The sequence below is a fragment of the Bufo gargarizans genome, chromosome 3, assembly GCF_014858855.1.
Source record: "Bufo gargarizans isolate SCDJY-AF-19 chromosome 3, ASM1485885v1, whole genome shotgun sequence".
NCBI lineage: Eukaryota > Metazoa > Chordata > Amphibia > Anura > Bufonidae > Bufo > Bufo gargarizans.
Genome location: NC_058082.1, coordinates 95,419,440 through 95,439,836, shown reverse-complemented (window position 1 = coordinate 95,439,836; position 20,397 = coordinate 95,419,440). Strand labels below are relative to the sequence as shown.

The window sequence follows — 20,397 nt, the reverse complement described above, 5'->3', positions numbered from 1 at the left end:
CACAGCTAAAGAATTTGTATAATTTACCCTAAAAAGTGGGGTGATAGTTCAGCTTATAGCTAGTGTAGATTTGAATTTCTGGCGCACAGACTGCCTAGAAATGCGCCAAATTTATTAAGAGGATTGTGACGAAAAACCTTGTACTAAGGCTGGCATTTTCTGTACCAGTCTTAGTGCATCTACCCTATTGATTTCAGTGGTCTGTCATGTATGAGCTAAAAGTGGTTGCTGAAAACCAGCAGTATAATCGCGGCTGTTCTCTCCTTTGTCTTCTCCCTACGATAAAAATGGCCACCATGTGTAGGTGGGCCAGGAGAGCAGGACTCTTCTCAGGCAGCTGTGACTCTCTTCCAGCGCGGCCTCTGACAATTAGACACCAGGTTCTCAGCCACCAGTTGCTTTTTATCTAGAGATGGGAGTTCAATGATTCGGATTTTGTCCCATCAGCAGGACTTCTGCAATACCAAGCACAGCCAATATCAAATGGTCGGCGCTGTGCTTGGTGAGCGGCAAGGAGGCTACGGTGCTCATTGGAGCTTCAGTGAGCGCCGTAGCTTCCTCAAATGGCTGATTGGGGGTTGCTAGGAGTCAGACCCCCGCTGATCCTGAAGACAGGCCATCAACAAGAAAATCCCGGAGAGCCCATTTAAATTAATAAAATGGTGGTGACTACGGAATAAGTGACATTAAAGCGGTTGCATGGGGGGATATGTACCAAGACAGTACACAACTGTGATACCTCTTGGCGCAAACACGACTCCAGTAGAGATTATAAAAAATAATAATAATAGTGTGGAGTGACAACGCGTTTCGGAGTGGATGTACTCCTTTTTCAAGTCTTTTGGGTCAGTGCTAATGCAGATAGCGTAGCTTCTCACATATGGATAGTCCAAGCTGTAAGATCCAAGCGGCTGCAGGCAGGGGTTGCGGAAAGCTTAAAAGGTTAAAGGTTATCCCCTATCCTGTGGAGAGGGCATAACTATCTGATTGGTAGGGATTTGACTGCTGGGACCCCGCCTATCCCATCGGGTGTAGCGGGGGCACATGTGCTGTACTGATGTCTTTACCAGTCCCATAGAGAATGAATGGATTAGCAGCACACATTATCGACCTGTTCTTCATTCACATGGGAGAATGGGGCTCTGTTTTTGGGTTCGGTGGGGTCCCTGCAGTCAGGCTGCCACCAGTCAGATAGCGATCCCCTATCCTGACAATAGGGACAACTTTTAAACATGGCACGAGCAGATGAATGGGATCAGACCTTATTGATCACTCCTCATACTTTTTAATTTGGAATAGAATAGGACGTGTGTTGTCGGTAGCTTTTTCTTTAACAAGCATACAAATGTCTTGTCTCTCTGCTACAGCTTATTATGGAAGAGGTTTCTAAGAAAACGGATAATTCAGACACCGTACATACCATTTCTTTCCCAGCTTCAGCTTTCCAGGCATCACATCTGGCTCAACAGGTAAGATCCTCCTCAATAGGTCATCGGTAGCTGATCGGTGGTGGTCTGAACCCCCGACGCTCCTGTCGATCAGCTGTTTGAAGAGGCTGCTGTGCTCTGGAGAGTTCTGCAGATTCTTCCTGGGCCAGTGACGTCACGTTCATCGGTCACACAGCCTAGGTGCAGCTCAGTCCCATTCAAGTGAATGGGCCTGGGCTGCAATACCAAGCACAGCTGCCACACACTGCACGGTGCTGTGAGGAGGCTGCTGAGCTCACTATAGTGCTGTGGCCTCTTCAGACAGTTTGATGGGGTGTTGGGTGCCTGACCCCCACTGATCAGATCGGTTCAGTGCATGAATGTTAAAGGGTTTCTACCACCAGAAATACTGTTATGTAGCTGACTGACATTAGCGATGCGCTAATGTCAGCACTTCACTTCATAACAGTATGTTTCGAACATTAGTCCCTGCAGCCGTTTTTGTAAAACAAAAATTACATTTATAATATGCTAAAGAGCCTCTAGGTGCTATGTGGACGTAAAATCAGCACCTAGAGGCTCCGTCTACTCACCCTTTATCCCGCCTAATCCTCTTGATTGATGGCACGGTCCACCGCATCTTTGACAAAATCCAGCGCCTGCGCCGTTCACGTCTGTCTTCGGCGCAGTGAGTGAATGATGCGCTCCTGGTGCCCGATTTCTCACTGTGACGTAGTTGGCGCAGGCGCAGTGAGGAATCCAGCACCAGGAGCGCATCATTCACTCACTGCGCTGAAGACAGAAGCGCAGTGCTAAGAAATTACATTTGTCCCACATGAAACAAGGCCTCGGGCAGCCAAGTCAATGAAAAAATAAGTTATGGCGTCTTAAATGCAGACTTGAAAAAAATGCTTGTCATGAAGGCCTTTTCATGGTCAGGAAGGGGTTAAAGGGAATCGGTCAGTGGGCATTCACTGGTAAACCGGGTACAGTTCCTTGCAGGGCTGGTTCAGCTGACTGCAATGATGCATTTCAATTAGGGATTCGTTACTCCATTCTGGATTGTTTTAATCCATATGCAAATAGAGATGTGGGAGGGGCTGGCAAAGGAAGCAGGAGGAGCAAGGGTGCACAGAGTGGATTGGTCCCCCGGTGCGCTTAACTGCTCATTTGCATATGGATTAAAAGTACTTTTTCTCAGAGAAAAAAAAGTAGCAGATCAGTAATTGGAAGGTATTACATTCAGCTGAGCTAGGCCTACAGTGAATATCAGTGACATTCCTGGTGGCAGAGTAAGATCTCTGGCAATTATGTGGACTTCTGTTATATGCCAGCTGCGTTGACCACTATTTGAATTCATCATATATTAGTATTTTTTCTTTACTACAAAATTTTTATCATGAATGGTTCTCCCAAAGGGAGTAAAAAAGCCTTCTGTGTTTTCTCTGTGGTTATTTTCACATTTTGGCATATTGCATTTTCTTTTTCAGATGGCTCTAAGAGGTACCCCCCTGACTGTTGTGTTGCCTGGAGAACAGCAGATCCAGGTACAAGGTGTTATCCAGACTGCTCAGTCCTCCGTCATCCACTCTCCTCAAGTTGCTGCATCACAGGTAGCTCACTGACAGGACTCTTCCTCACCGCATCTTATGTGTTTTGACGGTCGTTGACTTGTTTGGTAGCAAATTGTCCAGATATTGAGACATAAGTAAGCCATGTTTTGTTTTTGTAGGCATCGTCACTATCAGATAGTGAAGACTCTCAGGACTCATCTGACAGCATTGACTCCTCAAAAAAAGCCCGTGGCATTTTAGCTCGTCGACCTTCCTATAGGTAAGTGAAAGTAGCAGGCTAAGGATACATGTACACAACCATATGTATTTTGCTGTCCGCAAATACGGATACGTTCCATCCGCTTTTTTTTTTTTTTTTTTAATGTGTGGACCCGTTGGTTTCCCTATTTGACTTATCCGTGGTGTGCATGAGGCCTAAGAAATATATCTTGACTCATGTGATTTAGACACTTCCAACACTTCCTATGTTGCTTCTGATTCCTTTAACCCTTTTGGCATATTATACTTTATTTCCAAACATATCATCTAAGGCTACTTTCACACTTGCGTTCGGAGCGGATCCGTCTGGTATCTGCACAGACGGATCCGCACCTATAATGCAAACGCTTAGATCCGTTCAGAACGGATCCGTTTGCATTACCATGAACCAAAAAAAATAAATTTTTTTTTTTTTTTTTCTTCATGGTAATGCAAACGGATCCGTTTTGACTTTACATTGAAAGTCAATGGGGGACGGATCCGTTTGAAAATTTAGCCATATAGTGTCAAATTCAAACGGATCCGTCCCCATTGACTTCCATTGTAAGTCTAGACGGATCCGTTTGCCTCCGCACGGCCAGGCGGACACCCGAACGCTGCAAGCAGCGTTCAGGTGTCCGCCTGCTGAGCGGAGCGGAGGACAGACGGAGCCATACTGATGCATTCTGAGCGGATCCGTTCGGGGCCGCTTGTGAGAGCCTTTAAACGGAACTCACAAGCGGAGCCCCGAACGCTAGTGTGAAAGTAGCCTTACAGAAATGGTCAAAATGTTAATATACAAAATAATACACCCCCCCCCCCTCTTCTCCTACCTCCGGATGGCAGCATAGAAAAGGGGAAGCACAAAACCAAAATCTGCGCAACCCAGAATTCTTCTAAACTGCATTCTCTACTTCATCTTCAAATAAATTTTTGTTGGAAGATTTTGTGACATATTTAGAGCCTCCTTCAAAAAATATGATTTTGTTCCTCTAGCAGTTGCATTCATTTTAACGGCTGATCGGCGGGGGTCCCGGATGTTGCACCCCTGCAGATCTGATACCGATGACCTATCCTGAAGATAAGTTGTAAACATCTTTTACTGGATAACACCTTTAAAATGATCCTTTCCATCTTTGTATATCAATACTATCAAATTTGCTATTTTGTCATATCCCATAGGCATTTTCAAACAATTCCAAATGCTCACTTAAAGGGGTACTTCTGTTGATTCATTGTTATTTTACAATACCTGTTAGTAAAACAGTAGGTGTAGGATTTGGATGGCAGTATGACAGCCCAATTCGGTTCTCTAGATAAAAATGTCCACAGAAGAGCATTGCCTTTTTACAGTGTAAGGTGTGGTGCTCTAATTGAGTCACTCATCCCCCTTAGGGCTTATGCACACGACCGTATCTCTTTTTTGGTCTGCAAAATACGGATGACATTGTGGTTTTTTGGCAGATTTATTGTAACAATGCCTGTCCTTGTCCACAAAACAGACAAGAGTAGGATATGTTCTTTTTTTATTTATTTTTTTTATTTTTTGCGGAACGGACATACAAACGAAGTGCACATAGAGAAATCTCTGTTTTTTTTTTTTCAAGCCCCATTGAAATGAATAGTTCCGTACACAGACTGGTAAAAAAAAAACCTGAATGGAAACGGAAGAAAAATACGTTTGTGTGCATAAGCCCTTACTCTGTGCAGTCGGAGTGAGAAAGTTAAGCAAGGCTGTCTGCGTGCTGTCCGAACAAAGAAGGAAGTTAAAGAATCAGGAAAGGAAGTAGAACACGTGGAGTGACCTCAAAAGGTTATGTAAACCGTCTATTGAACGGATTAGTGTCGCATTGCGCCTCGCAAGGTGTTGCAACCCCACAGTTGCGAAAAAAAAATCCATCACTGCAGAATTTCTTGGAATTCTGGCAACTTGCGATGGCTGCATTACTGCACAATGATCATTGCTCGCACAACGTCATGACCAGCATCTCTGAGTAGCCTCAGCCTTAGGGCTCATACACATGACCTTTTTGCGGGTCAGATGCAGAACCATTCTCTTCAGTGGGGCCACAAAAGATGCTGTCTGCACCCGTGTGTCTGTTCCATGGCCCTGCTAAAATATATAACACGTCCTATTCTTCTCCGCATTACGGACAAGGATATGACTGTTCTATTAGGGGTCGGCCGTTCCGTTCTGCAAAAGGCACGCGACCGGTATCCAGAATTGCCAATCCCTGAAGCCTGCAACTTAAAGCGAACCTTTCACCAGGATTTCACTTAATAAACTATTACCAGTACCTTATAGATTATCCTCATTGTGTTTCAATGCATTCTTGTGCCGCTTTCCTGGGATGGATATTCATGGAAAAAAACGACTTATAAAGTCCTCGTCTCCAGCTCCTGAAGTCACGCTAGCAGTCAAGGGGGTAGCCCTTCCCTCACTCCGGGCTGTAGCGCCCCTGCCCTAACCCCGCCTCTAAGTAGTGTAACTGACACCCGGCTCAGTCGCCGGGACCGCGCTTGTACAGACGGCGCATGCGCCGTCGGACTCGAGCGCGATTCTGTAACTGAATGGCGCGTGAGAAAGAAGTCAGGCAGGCATCGGGGACGGCGCATACGCGATTCAGTTACAGGATCTCGCTCGAGTCCGACGGCGCATTGAAACACAATGAGGATAATCTATAAGGTACTGGTAATAGTTTATTAAGTGAAATCCTGGTGAAAGGTTCGCTTTAAAGCTAAGGGGAGCAGAAAACACTGCATCATAGGGTAAAGCTTGTCCAATCATTCATTGTGGCTTGTTTTCCTGCACTATAAAGTCTTATTTCACACAGGCCAGTTATCTGGAATAAATATGTAAATGTTTCGCCAATCGCCCAATGAGCGAGCATCAGCTGAAGGCGTCATTGATGTCATCATTTCTAGGCTGCAGGTTATGCTGTGAAAACAGGGATCTGCTGCCCAGAAATCAACCTGTATGGAAACAGAAGCAATTGTCCCTGTACAGAGGAGATGCTTGCTGTATGCAAATGCAGCTCTCACCCCCTCTCATTATCAGGAACCAATGTTTTTTTTACGATAATTGACTGGTCAGTCGGCCTGTGTAAAAGTGCCTTAAGGATATGCCTTCTTTGATGCATACAGGCTTACATTAGGCTCTGTCAACATGTCTTTGTGGCAGAACCTAAAGAACCTCTTGTAATAAGTCAGTATGTCTGTTGGTCAATTGATCTGGTATAGTCATGTAGCTTGCGTTACATCTGAATAGAGCCTTATTACCCACTCGCATTACTTTCAGTGAACCCTCTTTTTCTAATTATGGTTGTAATTTGCTGATATTTTCTCAAGGCAAATCTTGAAAGATCTCTCTTCTGAAGACACTGGAAAACGAAGTGAAGAGGGTGCTGGAGTATCTGCTGCAACCACCACCATATACCAGACCAGCACTGGACAGTATGGTGAGTCCCACTATGGTGCTTTAGTGTCACATCTAAAAATTCCAATGTATGATATAGAAATAATTGGTAATATTTTATATGCATGCTATTGGCCCTATTATTACGACTTGCATCAGTACAGATATGCATGCAATGTGATTTTAATTATATTTCACTTGGTTTCCCCTCTAGTAACCATTGGTCCTAATGGAACCTTCCAGCTCGCTACGGGGGTAGATGGGTTACAAGGCTTACAGACATTGGCAATGGCCAATACTAGTAATAGCCAGCAGGGCACAACTATACTTCAATATGCACAAACATCGGATGGCCAGCAGATCCTTGTTCCCGGCAACCAAGTGGTTGTACAGAGTAAGTATTTGGAGATTGAATTTGATATCCAGCTGAATTCTGACTGCATTATTCACACGCATGTTTGTGAATTACCTGTGTATTTCAGCTGCAGCGGGAGATATGCAGACTTATCAGATCCGTACCACTTCAACCACCACCTCACTACCACAGACTGTGGTTATGACCTCACCCGTTACGCTGTCTTGTCCCCCAACGAAGTCAGACGACCCACAACTGAAGCGAGAAATAAGATTAATGAAAAACAGGTAAGAAAAGGCATCTAATACTGTGTGAATTAAAACTGTTTTATCTTTCATCCTTGTGCTGTCCGCAAACTGATGCATTCCTTTTATGGAGCCACGCACATCCATATTTGTGGATCTTTGACTGTTGCGCATACCATACCGGAGCCGGACGCTCGGCCTCACTATCAGCGGGGTCTGCGCTGCTCTATTTTCTCCACTCTTTGCTATTTTGTTGCGGCCACACACCATCAGTTGTGACCACCCTGTATCTGCGATTACCGAGCTCTTACAAAAATAGGATTGTGCTGCAAATATTCCTGAAGTCCTCTTTCACACCATGCGGTTATACATCATCAGATCCAAGCATGGGTCAATATAACGACGCCAAACAATAAGCCCTCCACATTCCTCCCCTCCCTTCAGGACTGGGTCGATGTTCTCTCCCTCCCACAATGCCATAAAAAGGTTTGCGAGACCGGGGGCAAATTTCGCACCCATCGCAACACCAGAATGCTGTAAATAAAAAGTGTCGTCATAAAGGAAAGGTTTTTGGACTATTTACCATAAGTATCATATTGGTAGGTTGGATAATAGGACCTTTGTGTGGGCGGGGGTAATCTGTGAGTGGTTACCATTTCCATGTGATCGTGGCCATGTGAGCTAAAGTTTGGGTCACAGGTCCGGTCATGTGATCCAATATGTAGTGGTTGCATACAAATTAGGTGACTAGCTTTTTAAAAAAAAGTTTGAAGCAAATTATTTTAACTAAAGGGAACCGGTCACCAGGATTTTGGGTATAGAGCTGAGGACATGGGTTACTAGATGGCCGCTAGCACATCTGCAATACCAAGTCCCCATAGCTCTGTGTGCTTTTATTGTGTAAAAAAACGATTTGATACATATGCAAATTATCTTGAGATGAGTCAGAGCTTGAAAATATGACTCTTCTCTGGTCACACAAATATGACTTTTATGGTAATTTGCATATATATCAAATCGTTGTTTTTTTTTTTTTTTAACACAATAAAAGCACACAGAGCTATGGGAACTGGGTATTGCGGATGTGCTAGCGGCCAAAAGAAGAAAAAAGGCCAGCAGCACTCCAAAAATATCAAAAAAGCGTGTGGTTTATTCACCCAGAGTCAACAGCGACGTTTCAACAGCTTGTTGCTGTCTTTTTCAAGCCATCTAGCAACCCATGTACTCCGCTCTATACCCAAAATACCGGTGACAGGTTCCCTTTATAGGCTTGGATTTAATTTTTTTTGTATTGTATTATGTATGTATGGATGGTATCAGAGTGTTACACGCTGGGAGAGGGAGGGCTAATGAAGGGATTAAGAACAGCCGTGTTTGAGGCTAAGCAGACGCCCCGACTGACGAACCTCAAGCAGCGAAACCTGGGTCAGGCAGCGTGGAGAGTTTAGATTTGTGACATGCTGATTACAAGTGTAACTTTGTGAGTACAAAAATCCTTTTTACGGGACATATATGTGAAAGTGCTTCACTATTCTGCGACCCCCTTGGCTTTTATAGGTTTTGGAAGAGGGGAGAAATATTTGTGTACTTGCATTTTGACCCATGCTTGGATCTGATGATGTATAACCGCATGGTGTGAAAGAGGACTTCAGGAATATTTGCAGCGCAATCCTATTTTGTACGGGTTTAATTTCTGCGTTTCTCCAGATTATTACTCACTCATCTGGAGCAAAGTTTGGACTTTAAGTGAACTTGACCCACATCACTATATTAGGATCTGCATTGCAAGGAGTCCAGGCAACGTATCGGAGACTTTTTTTCTTTCTGGGTTTTGAAAATAAATAAGGGGAATATTAGTTGTTGTTTTTTTACCCCTGTCATTGATGACTTGGTTATTACTGTTTTTGACTACTATGAGGGGTTGGATGATTGTTCTTACTGATTTATCCTCCCTCAATTGATGCGCAGTACTTTTTGGAGGCAATGCCTGCGATGTTGAAGGCACCCTGGCCATTTTGTGAGTTTTAAACTACCTTCAATAAAGATTTATTATTTTAATTTTAGTATCCTTTCATGCAGTGACTTTTATTTAGAGTTAGATACATATTTTCTAAGAACATATTCTTCAGTGGCTTTACCTTTTTAGATCTGAAATATAGCCAGAATGGTAGAATGCAAGCTGTGATGTGTTTTCTGGATCTGATGGAGGGCTTTTAACCCCAAAACATGTTATGTTTGGACACTTCATCATTATAGAGATTGTCCAATGTCATGATATTGATGACCTGTTAACAGGATAGGTGATTGACTGTTTGAAGGGGCTGTGGCGTTTATGGACGTGCTGCGTCCGCTTCAGTGTTTACCGGGACACCATCTGGACTGTGGAGGCAGTACAGCTTCTTCTCCCATCTAACTGAGAGGGCCAAACTGTTGTGATTACTTTAGACAGCGTTCATATAAAGTTTGAAGAGGACACATCGCTCGCATAATCACCGGGGCTCCTTCAAACAGCTAATCAGTGGGGATGCCGGGAGTTGGATCCCCATCTGTCTGATATTGATGACATTTCCTAAGTATAGGTCATCAATATCTAACACGGACACCCCTTTTAATAAAAGCCTTCTTAACAACATCTTACATCCTGTATGTCTTTCTGACTGTATTCTGAATATTCAGGAGGGGGTAGCATGTTATGCGGGCGGTTTATTTTTTTCCCCCTCCAGTTCGAGCATTTTGCAGCAGGTAGGTGGCCACAGTTTGAAGACCACTGATCTGCTGGATATGGAAAAAATAAGCAGTGCTTACTAAATCCAGTCATGGCGACTTTGGACGTTGAAAATGCCATCTACGTATAGTAATAAATTTTCAACATGAAATTATGCACATTCTGTGACCTTTCCAAATCCAGGGTAATTTAGCAGCAAAATTAGCATGTGGATTTTTCTGTGGAATGCTGCAGATTTACAGCATATGATCCATTGTGTACAGACTCCGTGTTTGGATTGAGCCTAAGCCTCTTTCACATGGGCCATACAATAGTGTCAGGGTCGGTTCAGTGAAAAACTGATGGTTTTGCAAGTTGAATCAGTTTGGTCTGCAGTTGCGTTCAGTGTTAGTTAGCTCTGTAATTTTTCACACACATGAAAAGAAATTTAAAGGGGTTATCCAACCCCAAATTGCCTGGGCCATCTCACACAGATTGTACTTGCCTCGCTCCCTGGAACCCACATCGCTCCTGATGCCCACACGGCCAGGGCTCCATCTCCTCATCGCGTGGGGTCAAAACATACAGCCTGCTATTGGCTGTCCCACCACTTGGGGTGCACCTGGTATCGAATTATCGATACCCAATCAATACTTTTGTACCGGTATCGATTCGATACCAGGATTTGCCTTTTACCGATGCTAGACTGTGCAGCCTAGTATCACAGAACATGGCACACGCTGCTCTCAGCGTTCTCCATGTTCCCTCAGCAGCTCAGTGTGCCCGCGCCCCCCCCCCCCCCCCCCCCCTCAAAACCCCCAACGTGGGTGCTGAGGAGCCAGGTAAGTACAATCTGTGTGAGGGGCCCGGGCATTTTTGGGGCTGGATAACCCCTTTAAGACTTGCACACCATCTCCTATCAACTATCTAGATGTCATGCATGTGTTGTCAGTTTTTTTTTTTTTCACTGACCTGTCCTGTGTGAAAACCGGATGGACAGAATGTGCTGCAAATTATTTTTTTTTTTTCCCTGAGCGGACAGATGCTCAGTGAAAAACAATCCTCGTGCACATACCTATTGAAATTAATGGGTCTTGGTTCGGTCCGGATGCTGTCCATGTGCAAAACAGAACACGTCAGGATAGAAGGCTTGCTTGTGTGAAATTAGCTTTAGGACGTCCAACTTTGAGTACAAAGTGTTATTTAATTTTACCTGTCTATTTGCTTTCAGGGAGGCAGCCAGAGAATGCCGGAGAAAGAAGAAAGAATACGTCAAATGCTTGGAAAACAGAGTCGCTGTTCTTGAAAATCAAAACAAAACTTTAATTGAAGAGTTAAAGACTTTAAAAGATTTGTACTGCCATAAAGCAGTGTAAATCACTTTGGCTATCTGTACACACATTTTAGATGATTTTCTTTTTTGTTTTTTTCCTTTTATACCAAAATTTTCTAAATTTTACAAGAGGCCACAGACGACGCCTTTTTTACCTAGTTTTCACACTATTAAACAGATAATGAGATACAACATGCCTCCCTATTATAAAGGTGTGAACATTTGCTGAACGTTACTTGTAAACAGAATATACCAAACCAGTCTTTAGGAAGGATCACATTAGCGCTCAGGCTGTGGCTCTCTAAACAATTGACTAAAAGTCTAAGCCAGTAACTGGCACATCATGTTGGGACTCCGAGTCCTAGATTTGAAAGCCATGGTCGTTCCAGGCTGTACTGGTGATAACGCAGAGAACAGAGATTTCACAATGGAACATATTTTCATATGTAACAGTTTTTTTTATTTTATTAATTCCAGGTATATTTTTATGTATTTTGTTATGTACATATTTTACCTCCTTTCACTTGCTTCCAATTACAGGTTAAGGCTTACTTTTGCTCAGAAAAAAAAAAATTATAATTTTTACAGTAAAATGCTTATTTCAGCAGGTAATAGTGTAATTATGTTGTTTGTGGTGTTTACTTTATAATATATCCATCAGGGTCTAAAGGGGAATTTCTGACTTTTACTCCTAATTTCCTAGCCGGAACATGCTAAGAATTGATCCAGTTTACTGAAGGTTAGTTATGGAGATGGCCTGGAAGAAAAAGACAAGGTTATGAAATGTGTTCTGATAATTGGCTATTAGGTGTGACTCACATTTCTACAAATAAATGATGTGCGATGTTTACTTCATGTCTACGTGCTTATGTCTAAATAATTTTTATTTTATTTTTTTCGTAAAAAAAAAAAAATGTTGAGGAAATGGCCTCATTTAATGGTTGGTCACCCTTTGATTCACAGTCAGGACTCTATATGCTGGACTGTATTTCAAATGTAGAGGTGATAACTGTTCCTATGGGAAAACCCATTCATGTCCATAATGCAGTGGTCTCTGGATATGCTTTTGTGAATGAGGTCGAAGTGACACCTAGGTTAAAGGTTGTCCAGTTTATTGTAAATAAAGCTTATTGAAACAGACACTCTGTTCTAAGATGCCGTTTGCATTGATCCCATTCTCAAGAGGAGACCAGACCTCTTTTTGGACGTTCTGTAAAAACATCAGATTTAGGGCTCGTGCACACAAATGTATTTTCCTTCCGTGCCCGTTCAGTTTTTTTTTGCGGACTGTATGTGGAACCATTAATTTCAATCGGTCCCCCCCCAAAAAAACGGAAGTTACTGTATGCATTCCGTTTCCATATTTCCGTTCCGCAAAAAAAAAGAACATGTCCTATTGTCTGCATTACGGACAGCGATAATACTGTTCTATTAGGGGCCAGCAGTTCCGTTCAGCAAAATACGGAATGCCCATGGACGTCGTCCGTATTTTTTGCGGACCGCAAAATACATAGTCGTGTGCATGAGCCCTTATGATGCTGTTTTTCCTAAGTGTTCATTTCAATAAACTCTATTTATGGTGAAGCTGATGACAACTTTTAAGTCAGAAAACAACGCTGTTCCACTATAAGTGCAAGAATAAAAAATAAAGTCATTCTGTAACTGTTGTAATGTTACATTTTTCCCTCTTTTTCATGTGTAAAACGTTATTTAAAAGAAACTGTGAAATGAGAAATGAAATATCTTCTTTGTAAACATCTCGGCTATGGAGTAGCACTTTAGCAATAAAATCTGATACGGATGTAATGTGTTCGGGTATATTTCTCCAATTCTGTTAACCAGGGTAAGTATACAGAAGCCTTCCTCCTCTAATGAGTATGCTTCTTAAAAGGGTTGTCCAGTTGCAAGAGGAAACCTCAGAGGATAGACCTGTAATAAAGAATAGATGACAGATCCCACGCCAATGCTCCAGTTCTCCTGGCTAGGCTGTGTTTTACTGGCTTCAGCGGTGACAACACATGACTGCTGCAGCCAACCACTAGCCTCTTCAGTGCACCACCAGTGATGGACTCCAGTGGTTAGCTGTTGTCAACATGTGGTCACTGCTGCAGCCAAGAAAACGGGGACCAGCTGGGAGAACTGGAGAAGCAGAGCAGGAGCTGCCAGGTATCTTTATTACAGCTTAATCGCCTGAGATGTCAGGTTTCCTCTTGAAACTGGAGAACTTTAACTAATTCACATGTTACTTAACTGCAGAGTAACCATGTGATGGCTCAGAGCATAATTGGGAGGTTGTTGGGTAGCAGCAAATATCTTAACATCGGGTAGAGAGTTCTATTTTTCTTACACGGGGGTTCCTAATTCTTTGGGTTTTTTTTTGTCATTCTTTAAAAATTGGAAAACAAAGTATAAATATATTGTCAAAATTCCTTGCTGGTCACCAGCACCAACAACTACTGGCCAATGGCTGCTGACTTTGATAATGCCCATTCTCCAATGGCATGTAATGTCCCATGTGAAAAGCATCCAGGTAAGGGTCCATTCACATCCGCAAAATGGGTCAGCATCCGTTCTGCAATTTTGCGGAACTGGTGCAGACCAATTCATTTCCAATGGGGCCGGAATGTGCTGCCTGCATTTGCGGATCCACACTTCCGCATCCGTCCTTCCGTTTCCGCAAAAAAAAAAAAAAAATAGAACATGTCCTATTCTTGTCCGCAATTGCGGACAAGATTAGGCATTTTCTATTTTAGTGCCGGCGATGTGCGGTCTGCAAATCGCAGAATGCACATTGCCAGTGTCCGTGTTTTGCGGATCCGCAACACACGGACGTGTGAATGGACCCTAAAGGTGAGTTCACACATCAGTTGTTTCGATCAGTTATTGTGAGCCAAAACCAGGTGCGGGTCAAAAACACTGAATACTTGCAAATGAAATCATTACATCTGATCTCTGAGGAGGCTGCTTTTGGATCACAATAAGCCTGGTTTGGTCAATCAAGAAGGAAAGGGAGGGGCTTGGAGAGGAAGGAGGTGGGGCTAGATTGTATTGAGGGCTGTAATTGGTGCACTTAGTAGCTCATTTACATGTTAATAAATAGCCATATTTCTCTCCTATGCAGCATCAGCTCACTTAATAAAAGTTGTAATGAGATTAGGCTGAGCCAGCCCTACCAAGTATTGTGCCTACTGCTGACAGATGCCCTTTAATAAAGCTGGCAAGCCATTTGATTTCACTTTATTGTAAAGATTTCAGCTATATGAATATTCAGAGATAAAAGAGCTACAGAGTAAGATTTCACACTGAACCGAACTGAGCAGCTTGCAGTATGTGAGCACACGCAGGTGGTAGATGACAAATGGGGCACATTTTTTCATTAAATATTTTTTCCAAATAGTTTTTATTAAATATCACAGCTTTTTTTTTATTTTCAAAATAAAACGAACCATAAGGAACAGAGTGTGTCTCGGTATTGAAGCGAGAGTGGTTCCATGAAGTTAAATTGGTCAGGAAGAAAAGCCATTACACAAAAACAGAGTGTGAGTGACCTACATCAGCCCCTGTTAGGGATAGATAGATAGGGGGGGGGGGAGCATACCTCCAGTATTAAAGGCCAATCACATGTCCTCCAGGTCCAGAAACAAGGACCCGTCTCCTCCAAAATAAATAAAGAACAAAGGATGTAAAGTAAAAGGTGCAATGTCACTCTGCAAAATTATGCAGTATTGGTATAGGGAGTATGGTAAATGGTCCCAAAAGTGTCGTTAACTTTGAAGTAAAAACACAAACCTGTCTTGGTGGTGGTATGGGGCCCATGACCCTTATTGCCTAGGGTCCAGATGATTATCAGCTCGCCCCTGCTGTTAATCATTTTACATAAAAGTTGTAATAAAGGCTAAAGTTCCAACTGCATTTATAACACAAGTCTTAACAGCGCTGGCAAGAACTCTTGTATCATGGATCCCGCCATCTATATGGTTTGTGACTTTCTCCATCTGTATTACCGTCCAGTTGGCATAATTTTCTACTCGTGTATAGACTCCAGGATAATGGGCTTTAGCACAGCCAATGCCAAAGCTTGTGATGCCTAACTGGTAGAAGCTTGATCTCTCTGCTATATAACAGACAAACGGTCCTCCGCTATCTCCCTAGAACATGACAGTACAGCATGTTATTAAATATCCAAGACACTTCATATATGTGCAAGTAACCAGCCACAGTAGTGCTAGGCATAACTAATGGGTGTTGGCTGAATGTTTGGGCGGCAGCTCTCTCCTCTTCCCATACACGTTTGTGTATGTTATGGGAGAGCGGAGAAAGCCGCTGCCAGACACTTCAGATGGTGGTTTATCTCACTAGAGAATAAAAGGATCAGGCAAGTATGTCCAAGAGTTGTGAGTTCACCGCACACAGTGTGTCGACTGAAGTACCTGCTGTTCTTGGCGGGTTTGGCCTGTTGAAAAACTGTAGTTCCTCTACTTAGCTGGGAGCAGGGCTAGCAGTTGTTAGCCCAGCGCTCTGTGCCTGCGCTGATGCTCCTACACGCAGGCTCGGGCTCCTTTAGTGCCTCCTGCTGCAAGTGCGGGCAGCAGGTATGTTATGTGTTGTATATGCCCTGTGTGGGCGCTTCCTTCCCTGCTGGCACGGGTGCAGCTATGTAGTCTCTGCCATCCTTCTTCCAGCGCTGAGCGGAGCTTGCTCTCTCCGGCTCAGAGTCCTGTACTGTTTGTTGATGCGTGCACACCCTCTGTCTTCCCCAGCCTATGCAATGTGCATTTAAAGGTGTCCCTTGTCGTCTCCATGACACCACATCCTGAGATCGACTTCCTCTGATAGGACAGGAAAAACAGAGAGGTTTAAATCCCACCCCTCCCCTCCATCACCACCAGGATAGGAAGCAGGAGAGGTGCATGGAGGCTCATTGGGCCCCCCTGTGAATCATAATGCAGTATCCTTTATTCAGCATCAGGGAGGGATGAGACACCATCTGCTTCAAAGTTTAGCAAACAAAATATTTTCTTGGGTGGAACAAATTATAATCTCGATCTCAGCAGTTTACCTAAAGAGATCTTTAAATTTAAAAGCAGATTACCTGAGCTGTCATGTTCTGGACCCGGTGGAATGGACATTATGCCCAGAAGCATTTCAGCTGATAATAGAAAAGTGGGGCAAGCCATCAATAGATCTTTTTGCCTCCCGAAAAAATAATCAAATAAATCAGTTTTTCTCCCTCAACCCAAAAGATCTCCCAACTGCGGTGGATGCCTTCAATCAGGACTGGACATCTCTCCCAGTTTACACATTCCTGCCCATTCCCCTAATTCCCAAGGTCCTTCAGAAGTTTCAGAGAGAGAGAGATGTACCTTAATTTTGGTAGCTCCCTTCTGGCCCAAGAGGAGCTGGTTTGCACTACTAAAGTCGCTAAGCATAGAAGCCCCCCTTCTACTACCTCTGAGATCGGATCTGTTATATCAGGGTCCCATTCTCCACCCAAATTTAAAAATCCTAAAGATGTTCGCCTGGATTCTGAAAAATCCATCCTCTTAAAATTGGGGTTATCTAATAAGGTGGTTTCCATCTTACTCCGTAGCAGGAAACAGAATACAAATAAGGCGTATTGGTGGAGGAAATTCGCCTCTTGGTGTGGAGATTCGTTCGATCAGTTTAGGCCCAATATATTGGCGATCCTATATTTTCTTCAGGACGGATTAGACCTGGGGCTTTCTCCTAATACCCTTAGGGTTCAGGTTTCAGCATTGGGGGCTTTATACAATACTAGTCTGGTAGAGTTTCCCTGGATAGCCAGGTTCCTGAAAGCAGCAGACAGGCTTAGACCAACAATCAGGAATATGGTATCTCTTGGAACCTTAACACAGTTTTGTCAGTGTTAATTTCTGGCACCTTTTGAACCATTAGAATCAATTTCCATAAAATGGCTCTCCATAAAAAACATTTTTCTGGTAGCTATAACATCAGCGAGACGAGTCTGTGAACTCCAGGCCTTGTCTATTCAAGATCCTTTCCTTAGTATTTTTCAGGACAAGTTAGTATTTAAGGCTACTTTCACACTGCCGTTTCAGGATCCGCCTTGTGAGATCCGTTTCAAGGCTCTCACAAGCGGCCCCAAACCGATCAGTTTGGCCCCAATGCATTCTGAATGGATGCGGATCCATTCAGAATGCATCAGTTTGGCTCCGTTCCGCTCTGGAGGCGGACACCAAAACGCTGCTTGCGGAGCCAAACGGATCCGTCCTGACCTACAATGAAAGTCAATGGGGACGGATCTGTTTACGATGACACAATATTGGTGCAATTGTAAACGGATCCTTCCCCCATTGACTTTCAATGTAAAGTCAGGACAGATCCGTTTGACTTCACTTAGACTTTAGACTTTTTTTTGACTAAGTGTATGCAGACGGATCCGTACTTAACGGATACCATTGTTTGCATTTATAGGTGCGGATCCGTCTGTGCAGATACCAGACGGATCCGCACCTAGCGCAGGTGTGAAAGTAGCCTTAGTTAGATCCCAGTTTTTTGCAAAATGTTGTTCCTACTTTCCATAGATTGCAAGATATAGTAGTACCCTCATTTTGTGCCAACTCCAAAAATGATCAAGAGGCTATTTTTCATACCTTAGACGTCAGACGAGCAGTACTAAGGTATCTAGAAGCGACAAAGAATTGGAGAATTGACAAGAATCTTTGTATAATTTTGTGGGCCAAATAAAGATAAGAGTGGCGAAAAGTTATATTTCCCACTGGATAAGAACAGCTATTTCAGAAGCCTATAAATTGGAAGGGAAGGAAGCCCCTTCTTCACTTAGAGCACACTCTACAAGAGGCATTGCTGCTTCTTGGGCAGAAAGATCGTCAGCTTCTCTACAACAGATTTGTAGGGTGGCAACCTGGAAAAGAATACATACCTTTACCAAGCATTACAAGCTAGACATTTTTTCTAGCAAAGACATGGCCTTTGGACAAAGTCATTTGTGCTATTGTCCCCCCTAATATATTCTTTGTTATTTCTCAGGATGTGGTGTCATGGAGACGACTAGGGAAAAGAGTATTACACACACCTGTAATCCGGTTTCCTGGAAGTCTCCATGACACCACATACTTCCCACCCATTTATTTTAGTACATAGATTATCTTTTTGTTTTCTTAAATCTAAGTTACTTATTCCTTTATCCTGGTTACGTTGAAAATACACTGGTGATGGAGAGGTGGGATTTAAACCTGTCTATGTGTTTCCTGTCCTGTCATGGAGACTTCCAGGAAACCGGATTACCGGTGAGTGTAATACTCATTTAAAGGTGTCTCCGTCAACTAGGAGGCGCCTGAGCAATTAGGTTCCTAGCTAGTCTAGCTGTCTGTTTAAGCTAAGGTGTTCTACTGTTTTTTGTCATTTTGTGTACTGGACTTTGCCTGATTGTCGCCTGCCTTCGTACCCTGACTACGCTTCTGTCTGATCAGCTTCTGGCCTCCCAGCATCCACTGGGTGTTTGTGTCACCTGGAGGCCAGTGGGTCCACACTCAGGTTCCAATTCCCCTCTGAGGTAGCACCTGGTACACCCCTCGGGAAAGTCTCTCCTCAGATCAGAGGTATCGAATGAAGAACGAGGGGTGCGCTCAGACATTGCCCTCAGAGGGAGTCGAACTTGTTGGACAGCGGGTTCTCACCCGCTGGTCATAACAGCAGTGTACGATTCTTTAGCTTCTGAATAAAAGCAAAAAAAAATATCTCATTCACTGACAGCAAACATATCACCTACACAGTGATTAATAGGGTATTCTCAACTTTCACATTTATGGCAGATCCACAAAATACCTATGAAGAATGGGGCCACTTTAAAGAGGAGAATAAATGGGGAGTTGTGTACTGATTACACAGAAACAGTCAAACAACTATTCTTCCCATGGATGTGGTGCAAGCAATGGCCATGCCAGGCAGGTTGGGGGGACCCGCATACTCCACATAAATGGGACGTGCATCTATCTGATATTTATGGCATTTTCTGTGATCCATTTTATTTTTCTTACACAACTGGTCCACAACATAAAATGTGAACTTCGTATTTTAGGCTCTGTTCACACTTCAAACAAACACTAGACGACTCTCCTAAATCAAAGAAGGGAGAAAAAAGATATTCTATAGAGAGCTTGAAATATAGTAATAAAAAGCAGGGGCTCTAAGCATATATTTCCCAAAAATTATTTTAATACTAAAATAACATTTTAAAAATATATCATTATAAATACAAATAAATCAATAAACATTCACCAGAAGAAAAAAAGAAATAAACATAATACACTAATCCAGTTAATATATAAACTGTGGGCCCTGCAGTTATAAATGATGTGGATCCACACTATAAATTATTAAAATAGCAGAGTCGCTAATTTGGAACTATCACACATCATTGTACATCATAGTCTACTTTCACACTAGCGGTTTTTTTCGGATCCGTCATGGATCTGCAAAAACGCTTACAATACAATAAATACAACTGCATGCATCTGTCATGAACGGATCCGGTTGTATTATGTCTTCTATAGCCATGACGGATCCGTCTTGAACACCCATGAAAGTCAATGGAGGACGGATCTGTTTTCTATTGTGTCAGAGAAAACGGATCAGTCCCCATTGACTTACATTGTGTGTCAGGATGGATCCGTTTGGCTCCGCTTCATCAGACGGACAGAAAAACGCTGCAGGCAGCGTATGGTGTCTGCATCCAGAGCGGAATGGAGACTGAACGGAGGCAAACTGATGCATTCTGAGCGGATCCTTTTCCATTCAGAATGCATTAGGGCAAAACTGATCAATTTTGAACCGTTTTTGAGAGCCCTGAACGGATCTCACAAACGGAAAGCCAAAACGCTAGTGTGAAAGTAGACATATTCTGTCCTAATTATTGCATTTTATGTTTACTAATTTTTTTATTAAGTATTTTAAATTATAACAATTATAATATATTAAGGCCATCTAGCACATGAACAATCCAGACTTAGGATCTCACAGGATCCAAATTGCAGTACAACAGATAGACACATACCAGGGCTGTTCATATTGCAAACAAACATGTATCCATGTGAATATACAGT

General features: G+C 43.0%; 2 protein-coding genes across 2 annotated transcripts in view; one reads left to right on the top strand and one right to left on the bottom strand.

Moving 5' to 3' along the window:
• The window catches only part of LOC122932384 (cyclic AMP-dependent transcription factor ATF-1-like), a 23,740-nt gene extending 11,595 nt beyond the window's left edge, over window positions 1–12,145 (top strand). Inside the window, exons 2-8 of the mRNA XM_044286757.1 lie at window positions 1,368–1,469; window positions 2,918–3,040; window positions 3,160–3,260; window positions 6,587–6,696; window positions 6,868–7,047; window positions 7,136–7,295; window positions 11,189–12,145. Of these exons, the coding sequence (XP_044142692.1) occupies window positions 1,374–1,469; window positions 2,918–3,040; window positions 3,160–3,260; window positions 6,587–6,696; window positions 6,868–7,047; window positions 7,136–7,295; window positions 11,189–11,333 (915 nt within the window). The 5' untranslated portion in view covers window positions 1,368–1,373 and the 3' untranslated portion in view covers window positions 11,334–12,145. The remainder of the gene's footprint in view (window positions 1–1,367; window positions 1,470–2,917; window positions 3,041–3,159; window positions 3,261–6,586; window positions 6,697–6,867; window positions 7,048–7,135; window positions 7,296–11,188) is intronic.
• Window positions 12,021–20,397, bottom strand: part of LOC122931403 (transmembrane protease serine 12-like) — a 27,907-nt gene continuing 19,530 nt past the window's right edge. Inside the window, exons 5-6 of the mRNA XM_044285478.1 lie at window positions 15,295–15,438; window positions 12,021–12,047 (exon numbers count right to left, since the gene is read on the bottom strand). Of these exons, the coding sequence (XP_044141413.1) occupies window positions 12,021–12,047; window positions 15,295–15,438 (171 nt within the window). The remainder of the gene's footprint in view (window positions 12,048–15,294; window positions 15,439–20,397) is intronic.